Source organism: Alnus glutinosa, chromosome 5 (genome assembly GCF_958979055.1).
Source record: "Alnus glutinosa chromosome 5, dhAlnGlut1.1, whole genome shotgun sequence".
Lineage (NCBI taxonomy): Eukaryota > Viridiplantae > Streptophyta > Magnoliopsida > Fagales > Betulaceae > Alnus > Alnus glutinosa.
In genome coordinates this window covers 28,392,236-28,402,846 of record NC_084890.1, presented here as the reverse complement: position 1 = coordinate 28,402,846, position 10,611 = coordinate 28,392,236, and the positions used below count along the sequence as shown (strand labels likewise).

The 10,611-nt window shown below is 39.8% G+C and overlaps 1 protein-coding gene and 4 non-coding genes across 5 annotated transcripts; all 5 read right to left on the bottom strand.

Annotated features, from left to right (window-relative positions):
* Nucleotides 1-464: 464 nt before the first annotated feature.
* Nucleotides 465-3,004, bottom strand: LOC133869670 (large ribosomal subunit protein eL32z-like). Its single transcript, XM_062306733.1, has 4 exons — nt 2,864-3,004; nt 2,640-2,742; nt 857-1,038; nt 465-761 (listed from the first exon to the last, which is right to left on the bottom strand). Exons 2-4 carry the CDS (start codon nt 2,727-2,729, stop codon nt 632-634), a joined length of 402 nt encoding a protein of 133 aa, XP_062162717.1. The 5' UTR covers nt 2,730-2,742; nt 2,864-3,004; the 3' UTR covers nt 465-631.
* On the bottom strand, nt 1,371-1,456 carry LOC133869975 (small nucleolar RNA Z196/R39/R59 family). The gene has a single exon (XR_009900599.1). It is a non-coding gene; the product is annotated as a small nucleolar RNA Z196/R39/R59 family (small nucleolar RNA).
* Nucleotides 1,560-1,636, bottom strand: LOC133869974 (small nucleolar RNA Z195/SNORD33/SNORD32 family). The gene has a single exon (XR_009900598.1). It is a non-coding gene; the product is annotated as a small nucleolar RNA Z195/SNORD33/SNORD32 family (small nucleolar RNA).
* On the bottom strand, nt 2,044-2,119 carry LOC133870009 (small nucleolar RNA U31b). Its single transcript, XR_009900629.1, has one exon. It is a non-coding gene; the product is annotated as a small nucleolar RNA U31b (small nucleolar RNA).
* Nucleotides 2,196-2,276, bottom strand: LOC133870008 (small nucleolar RNA U31b). Its single transcript, XR_009900628.1, has one exon. It is a non-coding gene; the product is annotated as a small nucleolar RNA U31b (small nucleolar RNA).
* Nucleotides 3,005-10,611: the final 7,607 nt, after the last annotated feature.

The window sequence follows — 10,611 nt, the reverse complement described above, 5'->3', positions numbered from 1 at the left end:
ACATCGGTGCACCTATTGCAGCTTTCTAATGCCAATTCCTCTTGAGAGCGGGTGCTGCGAAAGCGCTTGGGTCATTCAAGAGCAACCACACTGTTTGATTAGCAGAAGATTTGATAAGACTAATAGTTGAAGAAGATTATTAATGGGGGATTGCTTATGCTTGCGTATAAGCATAAAAGTCTTGTGTATAAAAGTCTATTTGGCTCTCCTAATTTCTTTCACATGAGAGGGTTGTGGGGTATGAAATTGTAGATGGTTCTACCCACTTTGGTGGTTCTTTGTACCCGAGAATTTAAGCAACTGACTTTAAATAATCCCGAGTTAAATTTATTTTCACAACATTCAAATGGCTTGGAACTATTCCTCAAAACAAAGAACAGAATCAAAATATTAGGGATAACCTAAATTATTTTTTTTTGATAAGTAAAGATAACCTAAATTATTGTCAATGGAGTAGGCACAAATGACTGTTAGAGAGCTCAACATGATTTAAACTAAAAGTATCACCCCACAGGGATGTCTATAAACTGGATACAATTCTTGGGAAAAATATAAGAAAACCCCCACAAAATGTGCACATGCTAAAAAAAGCTCACTACAAAACATAATCCAACATATGAAAATTTCAATCTCATTCATCTTCCTGGCTGCGCAACCTGGCAAGCTTGTTGGTCACAACAACATCAAGCTGGGCGGCTCTCTCCACAATCTCTTTTCTCTTCCTTGTGGACACATTGTGTGCAATCTCAGCACAGTAGGTCCTGAAAAGGCAAGAAAACACAAAAATAGGCACATAAGCATATTCTGCAAAATCTACAATGAACAAGTTATATAGTAGGGGCTGCTTTAACTTCACCTGTTGTGCATCATCAGCAGCTCAAGTTCCTTGGCGTTGTGCACAACAAATTTCTTGAAACCATTAGGAAGATAATGGCGGGTCTTCTTGTCTGTACCATAACCAATGTTGGGCATCAATGTGCATCCCTTGAACTTCCTTCTTACACGAGAGTCAATACCCTTTGGCCTGCGCCAGTTTGTCTGCCATAGTTGGAATCAATCAAAATCATCAATACAAGGAAGTTTCAAACAAAAGTACTAATGCAGAAAAGTTTCCACTAATATTTTAGGAAAAATGTAAACAGGGATTTAGTAACAGTGAGCCATTGAGATATAATGCCCACTGTGTCGCAAGTCCTGTAAGAGGTTTTATCTATGCCCTTGAAACGAAATGACCAGTTACAAGAACATGTCTGGACATTAGATACCACCGGGCAAAAATGACTATCTTCTTACAAGACAAAAACAAAAAACTAGAACAGAAAACAAGAAACACAATAAAACAAAACAAAGCCTAAACTCGATTTTACAACCGCAACCTCAGCCGAAAGATGGTGATATTTTAGATGATAATCATAGAAAACTCAGAAAAGATAAACAGGTTGCATCATTGGTTGCAGGACAAGATCCTCAAGCAGAAATTGAAATCTATAGTAGAAAATTAACATGATAAAAAAACTAACAAATATTTACTTAGAGAAATACAAGAATCTAAATTTGCAACGAGATCAGATGGTAGTGCATGTTTGAATTCATCACAGAACTGCAGTAATGATGGTTAGATATCCTCACGTCACGTTGCATATATTATTAAGATTTTTACTACTCAGAGAAAAAAAAATAAAAAAATAATAGGGGATAAGTACACATAACTCAATGAGATCAGATAAAAGGTTGATCACAATTTCGCACTCATGGGCGCAAGTAAGACTGGATGTGAAAACGTAAATTCATTTCGTATACTTTTAATAAAGCCAAATGAAACATTAAATAAAAACTCATTAAAAAAAAAAAAAAAAAAAGGAACTGCCAAATTAGAGTCAATCTATCTCATAGGAATGGAGATTTGGAAAATTTTAAGCGAAAAAAAAAATTGAAAAAGAAAAGGGGGCTGAGCATAAAATAAAAAATCATTTCCCGTGCCAAAAATTGGGCGCAATAGAAAAAGAGATACAGCATCTCAAGTACCAAAAAAATCACTAAAGGGGATCAGATAGTCGATCTTCGTTTCACCATATTGCATAGCAAGTGAGACTGGGTGTCAAATCGTATCATCAAATCCCCCATTATATGCAACTGAAAGGTAAAATCTTTAAAAAAAAAAACATAAATTGAATGAAAATGTTAACGAAAGTCTGGAATCAGATAATGTGTCAATCACCATCTTGCATCATGAGATGCAAATAAGACTGGGGCGACAAAAAACTATCATCATTTCCACTACAAAAACAGTTACAGGACAAACTGAGAAACACAAGAAATAAGGGCAAAAGAAACGAAACCCACAAAACCCAGCTCAGTATCAAATCTATAGCCCGTTGGTGTATAAGGCTTTGTAGAAAATATTTTGTCCTCTAAATCGCTATCGTATGACACCAAAATTGAAAGGTACTATCAATCCTTTTATTATTTGCTATCTGATGTCCTTCATTGAAGACCACCATGGCAGTGGATGAGTCATTGGCCATCCACAACCTTTACTGGGTAACAAACCTAGCCCATAATCGTGCGTGTGCAATATTATGAGTGGAACAGATACAAAGACAGACGAGCAAATCTGATCTGGGTGTTCGCGTATATACCTTGACAGAGATCTTGCGGTCGCTCTGTGGGCGTTTGAACTGCTTAACCCGCTTCTTCACGATCTTCTTCGTCAGCAACGGCACCGCCATTTTCGCTTACCTTCTAAGAAAATTTTCACACAAAAAGCAAGTTCTTGTTAGCTCAGAAAAGAACAAATCGAAAACGATCAGAAAACCTAAACAAAAAATCAAATCTTGGAAAGAGATCAGAGAGAGAGGCTCACAAGAATTAGGGTTGGCTTTAGAGCCGCCGAGTATACCAATAGTAAGGTTCGGTCGAGTTTATATAGGCGAGGGGTTAACAGATTAGGGTTTTTGGCGTAAGAGGTCTGTTTGGGAATGAGGATAGCCGTCGATTCTTCACGATCTAGATCTGTTTGGGAATGCGGGAAGCGGGTCTATTTATTACTGCAAAAAAAAAAAAAAAAAAACCAAAACAAAATCAAAAAATCTCACTTGAAATCAACTAAGGATTCGTTTGGCATTGCAATTTTGTAGATAAAAAGTGTAATTTTAAATCAATTCACAAAAAATAAATCTTTTGGTATTGTGTTTTAAAAAAATTAAAATTAAAATTTGAAAACACAAAAAATTTGTTTTTTCAAATCGCATATAAGAGAGTATTTTTTTTAAAACGTACAATTTTAAAAACTAAACTGCGATTTTAAAGGCCAAGCTGCAATTTTGCATAACGCTTAACTGCATTTTTAAAAATCACATTTTTCAAATTACACATTTTAAAATAGCGTTTTTCAAATCCCACATTCTAAATTAATAAAGGATTGGGACTGTGAACCATGCTTATGATAACCACTTATCAAATTAAGATATGATCTTTTGTCATCTCATGACACAACTTTTAACCACCTTACTCATGTGGCAAGGTGGTCAGGTCCCCTAACTAACTTCAAGGTTTTTTTCTAAAAATAAAAAATAAAAGTTGTAACGTAGGCAATGGTGGTCAAGAGTTGTGTCTTGGAGTAACAATGTATCATATGTCTAAAATAAAATAAAATAAAAGTATATATTATTGATTATAAACAATAGTGAAATCATCAAAATGATCAACCAATTTGGGACTCATACAATATGCCCTTGCCCGTGAATACTCGAAAATCATAAGTTCAAATGCCAAGAAATATTTAAAAGTGATTTGTTATTCCTACATTATATTACCTTACATCAATCATACACCAAAACACATTAGATGTGGGACCCACATGCATGGATCTCACACTGTTATGAGCCTACTTTGTATAAAAACGTACTTAATAAAATAAGCAATAAACTGACACTTCGAGGGGTCAAGCCTCCTGTTCTTTTCTTTGGAATTTCTGATAATCTATTCACGGTACTGGCTTAGCTTAAATACAGGTTGAAACATAACTGAATTCCCCCCACTATCCTAGATAACTGTTGATGTGCATAACCACCCAGCCCACTACAAGCCTACTATTGTGCACAGCTAATCCTTTACACACGTTGTGAACTAACGAATGTTGGGGATTTACACGTTGCTGTTTTTAGAGAATAGAATTACAATAATTAAAACACTAAAATATAAACATAACAGGTGGCAAGTGGCCTCCAACTGTCTAACACTTTACCCACCCTTCACTCCAGCTTCACATACGTGTTTAGTGATAAACTATGCTGACCCTCTTCTGAATTCTCTAGACATTGAGGCGACCAGCGCATAACACGGCTTCTCTGTTAGAAGACCTTGCCCACAAGGTCAGGAAAAGAATTGCGAAGCTCCTCCAAGTCCTCCCAGGTAGCGTCTTGCTCAATAGTCCCCTTCCATTGAACAAGAGCCTCAGCTCCAGCCCTGTTCCCCTTTTTCTTCAATCGGCGAGCTAATATGACTTCAGGCTCAGGAGCAAGTGTGCCTTTGGACGTGAGAATAGGGAGTTCTGGTAGTGGTGTGATTCGTTCGCCCAGCTTCTTCTTTAGGAGAGACACATGAATAACAGGATAGATTTGGGAACCGGATGGCAAATCCAACTTGTAGGCAACACTCCCGATTTTCTGAATTACTTGAAAAGGCCCGTAGTACCTTGGCGACAATTTGAGATTCCAGCGAAGGTTGGCTGACATCTGGCTGTAGGGTCGCAGGCGGAGAAATACCCAGTCTCCTACGGCAAACTCTCGAAAGGTTCGCCTTTGATCAGCAAAGTGTTTCATCCGGTTCTGGGCATCTTGGAGATTCTCTCGAAGAAGCTTCAAAATAAACTCTCTGCTCTTCAATTCGTTCTCCACCGCCTGCACCTTGGTTGTTCCGGGCTCAAATGGCATCAAACGAGGTGCCGGGTAGCCATACACTGCTTCAAATGAACTTAATTTGGTTGATGTGTGCACAGAGGTGTTGTATGCCCATTTAGCCAAGGAAATCCACAGCATCCAGTCCCGAGGCCTGTCACTTGAAAAGCTCCTTAAGTACCCTTCCAGCCCCTTGTTCATGATCTCCGTCTGGCCGTCGGTCTGGGGGTGGTATGCTGAACTCATCAGTAAGTCTGTACTGGTAGCTCGGAATAGCTCCTTCCAAAAGTGGCTTGTGAACACCGGATCGCAGTTACTGACTATGGAGTTGGGTAACCTGTGTAATTTGAAGATATGATCAACAAAGAGCTTGGCTACAGAGCTGGCGGTATAGGGATGGCTCAAGGGTATGAAATGAGCGTATTTGCTCAGCCTGTCAACCACCACCAAAACTTCATCCTTCCCCTGTGAAACTGGTAAGCCTTCAATGAAATTCAGACTAACCTCTGTCCAATTTTGTTTTGGGATTGGTAAAGGCTGTAGCAACCCTGCAGGATGGGTGTTCTCGGTTTTATTGCGTTGGCAAACATCGCATTCTCGGATGAATCACCGGACCCCTTGCCTCATTCCAGGCCAATAGAACTCTTTTTTAAGCCTTGAATAAGTTTTCTAAGCCCCCAAATGTCCTGCTAATGGGCTACGATGGAATTGTTGTAGGACCTGCTGTTGGAATTCCTTCAATTCGCCCAAGTGAAGTCTACCCTTGTAGAAGAGGAGTCCATTGTGGAATTGGTACTGCACTGAATCAAGGTCCCCCTGCTGGAACTACTGGATCAGCTGTTGGAGCTGTTGATCTTGGGCATAGCTGCTGATAAGCTCTTGGGTCCAGGTAGGTTGTAGAGTACTGATGGCTTGATTGCTCATTTCTTCTGCTTCCATGCTGGTGGATTCGTCTGCTTCCATGCCTTTTGAGTCATGTTTACTACCTGCTGTTTGAGAATCATTGGAATTAGTTTTTGGCCAGTCCCTTTTGGACAGTGCATCGGCAACCCTGTTTTCCCTTCCCTTCTTATATTCCACCGTAAAATCAAAGCCTAGGAGCTTGGAAACCCACTTCTGCTGAGCTGGGGTGCCGATCCTTTGCTCCAACAAGTACTTGAGAGCTTGTTGATCAGTTCGCACCTTGAAATTGTGGCCCAATAGGAAGTGCCTCCATTTTCTGACAGCCATCACTAGGGCCAATAATTTCTTTTCGTAGGTGGATAGATTCAGACTCTTACCCTTTAAGCCTTGGCTGAGATAAGCCAATGGTTGTCCTGTTTGCATTAAGACTGCCCCAATCCCTTCCCCTGATGCATCGCATTCTATGACAAAAGGGTTGGAGAAGTTAGGTAAACCCAAAACCGGGGGAGTTGCCATAACTTCTTTGAGTAAGGTGAAGGCCTGTTTTGCTCGATCATTCCACTTGAAGGAGTCTTTCCTTAAGAGGTTGGTCAGTGGTGCTGCTATGCCTCCATACCCTTGAACAAATTTTCTGTAGTACCCCGTTAGCCCTAAAAATCCTCTCAAGGCTTTTATGTTTCGGGAAACCGGCCAATTGAGCATAGCCTCAATTTTTGTTGGATCAGCCTTCACTCTTTCTTCTGAGATCACATGGCCTAGGTATTCTATCTCTTGACATGCAAAGTGGCATTTGGATGGCTTAGCATACAGCTGGTGTTGTTGGAGTAAACCTAGGACAGCCTTTAAATGTTTTAAATGATCTTGTAGGCTCTTACTATAAATCAGGATGTCATCAAAAAATACTAGGACACATTTTCTCAAATAAGGCTTGAATATGTCATTCATGAGACCTTGGAATGTGGATAGGGCATTAGTTAATCCAAAGGGCATTACCAGGAATTCGTAATGCCCTTCATGAGTCCTAAACGCAGTTTTTGGGACATCTTCTGCATGCATCCTAATTTGATGATAGCCCGACCTGAGGTCTAGCTTAGAAAATATTACCGACCCGTGTAACTCATCCAAAAGTTCATCAATATTGGGGATAGGATACTTATCTTTAATGGTATTTTTGTTGAGAGCCCGGTAGTCTACACATAACCTCCAATTACCATCGGCCTTCCTTACTAGCAAAACTGGAGAGGAGTATGGACTCCAGCTTGGCCTTATGATCCCTGTGGACAACATGTCTTTCACCAACTTCTTGATCTCTTCCTTTTGGTAATTAGGATATCGGTAGGGCCTTACACAAGTAGGTTGCGCCCCTTCGGTTAGTGGAATCTTGTGGTCAAAGCTTCTTGGGATTGGCAGCCCAGAAGGTTCCTGAAAAATGACATTAAACTCCTCCAGCAACTCGGTTATGGCTGGATGTTGCAGCCTTTTTGGTTTGGTTGCTTCTGTACCTATGAGTTGTAGCTAGATTCCTTTGTACTCACCCCCTGTTTTCTTTGGGAACTCCTCCTTAGCTTCTAAGCTAGTTGCAGCTCGGATTAATCCTTACAACATGACCTCTCGTGTTTGGTGTGTGAACTTCATGGTAAGTTTGATGAAATCCCATAAGATAGGTCCTAATGTACTTAACCAATCCACCCCTAGGACCATATCACAGCCCCCTAAAGTTAGGAGATGAAGATTAGCTTGAAAAACATACCCCTGTAAGTTGAATGCTACTGCCACACAGCAGCCCGGACATGGGATAGTTTCCCCATTTGCCACTGTAACTGTCAGCTTGTTCCTTTCCTCTGCTGGGAGCTTCATCTTTTTGGCCAAATTCTGATCCACAAAGCTATGGGTGCTACCGGTGTCTATGAGGATCACCACTTGTTGTTCTCCTATCTTTCCCCTCACCCGCATGGTTCTGGGTGCTACTGCTCCTGCCAAGGCATGTAAGGAGATGCTGAGCAGCTCGGCTTCTTGGTTTTCAGCTTCGATTTCTTCTTCCTGCACTACTTCTTCCACCCTTATTTCTTCGGGTCCCTCAAGCTCTACACCTTCCAGCAAGAAAAGCTTTGGCCGATTGCATCTATGGCCCGGCTGAAACTTATCATCACAGTTATAGCCCGAGCCCTTCTCCCTCCTTTCCTGCATTTGGGCTAGGGTCAATCGCTTGATGGGAATGCTGGATCTTTGGTTGGGATTGGGTACATATGGAGTGTTGGTGTTACGGTTTTCAGGTTGTGGTGTGGCTGTAATTCGAGGTGGGTTATGGTTTGATGCTAGCTTGGTATACCCCTGTGAACTGGTTCCCCAAGTTGGGTATTTGTGGCCCCTACTCCTTAATCTGACCTCCTCTTCCTGCAACCTAGCTAACCCAAAAGCAGTAGTTAAATCTTTGGGTTTGAGCATAGTGACAGTGATCCTTATCTCCTCCTTCAATCCACTCAAAAAGGTGCTAACCTTAAACTCTTCAGTCAAACCTGAAATTTTGTTGGAAAGAATTTCGAATTGGGTTTGATAATCCTCTACTGCTGATGACTGTTTAAGCTTAGTAAAAGCTCCTACAGGATCATCAAAAGCTGAGGGGGCAAACCTAGTTTTTAGGGCACTTACAAAATCCTCCCATCCTCCTATATAGCCTGAATCCATCAACCAATGGTACTAAGTGAGAGCTCGCCCTTCCATGTGGAATGCTGCCAGGAATACTTTCTGATTTTCTGGTATTTGGTTATAGGAGTGGAACTGTTGGGCTTTAAGGACCCAATTTATAGGTTCGGAGCCATCAAACTTAGGAAAATCTAGCTTAATAGGTCGGGTATGAATTCCTCCTTCGGTTTCAGTATGGCCACCTGATCTACCTCCATTCATCCCACTATTCTCCCCACTCTTTTCTCCATTGTTCTCCCCCTTTTCCCCACTTTTCTCTCCACTGTTCTCCCCCCTAAGATCCCCTTGATCCTTGTTGGCCTGGTTCTGGTTTTGACTAAGAGAAGCAAAACTACTAGCTAGGGAACTTACTTTGTCCGTCAAGATCTTCAGCATCTCTGTGTGTTGCTGAAAGGTGGTCTTGTTGGCTGCTGTTTCTTCTTTGTTGACAGCTACTGCATCTTAAAGTTGAGCAAATCGAGTTCCTTCCGCCATGGTCGCAGAAACGCGGCTCTGATACCACTTGTTATAAGCCTACTTTGTATAAAAACGTACTTAATAAAATAAGCAATAAACTGACACTTCGACGGGTCAAGCCTTCTGTTCTTTTCTTTGGAATCTCTGATAATCTATTCACGGTACTGGCTTAGCTTAAATACAGGTTGAAAAATAACTGAATTCCCCCCACTATCCTAGATAATTGCTGATGTGCATAACCACCAAGCCCACTACAAGCCTACTATTGTGCACAGCTAATCCTTTACACACGTTGTGAACTAACGCATGTTGGGGATTTACAAGTTGCTGTTTTTAGGGAATAGAATTACAATAATTAAACACTAAAATATAAACATAATAGGTGGCAAGTGGCCTCCAACTATTTAACACTTTACCCACCCTTCACTCCAGCTTCGCACACGTGTTTAGTGATAAACTATGCTGACCCTCTTCTGAATTCTCTAGACATTGAGGCGACCAACGCATAACACACACCTTATGTGTCTTGGTGTAGGATTGATGTATGGTAATGTGACGTAGAAAAATTATTTCCCTATTTAAAAAATGCATACTCATCAACCCAAAAGAAAATGAATATGTCAAATTCACTCAATGTCTCTCATAAAAACTAATAATAATAATAATCCATAATTAGAGTGGGTTATTTATAATTTAGGCTAATCACATGGACTGCTTTTATGTTTTATATTTATATTTTTTTTATTGTAATGGACACGTGTTAGCTTCCTATTAGATGTGACGTGGCTGACCAACAGAATCTGTTAACTTGGTGGATAGAAAACGTGTTCAGGGACTGATTTGTAATTATAGTTTATCACAATGACCATCAATGAACCTTTTGAATCACAGTGAGTGATTTGTAATTTAAACCAACCCTAGAGACTGATGATGTAATTATCCCTATTTTTTTTAAGAGTAATGTTATACACGCTCTCATTTTTCTATACTCATTTTCATACTTTTTTAAGTCGCCTTGAAAATCACTATTGAGTTTTGAATAGTCTTTATTTCACTAATGATTTTAAAAACCACCTAATAAAGTATAAAAATGGGTGTGACTGCATGGATGAAACAAGAGTGGAAGAGAGACAGGAACAGACGAGTGAATGGGTTTCGTCTATTTTTCTTGGTTGATTCGGTGTTTTCATCTAAATTTGTTATGATGTAATAAGCTAATGTGGCATAATGTTATTGGAGGGTACAAAAAATCTAGTTTATGCCATGTCCTTATATAAGTTATTCTTTATTTCTTATTCAAATAATTTTGTTCTCACAAACCCAAATAGATTAAAAAAAAAATGATAAGTAGGGTGCATCATACAAGAACCAAAGTGCTAGCAATTTGCGTTGACGTGTTAAATTTAGGTTTTGTTAAGACATAGATATAAGACTATAAGTCAATGATAATTCAACCTATTTAATCAAACAAATTAGACCCCTCAACCCTCAGCCACAATTTTGTGTTAAGTTCGTATCAAATTCATAAATTGTGTAAAAAAATTGTCAGCCATAAGATCTACTGCATTCAAATGGCTATCTATTTTCATTACCAGTAAATTATCCTAAACATAATCTGATTATGCCGTACCACTAGAAGTTGATTTAATTT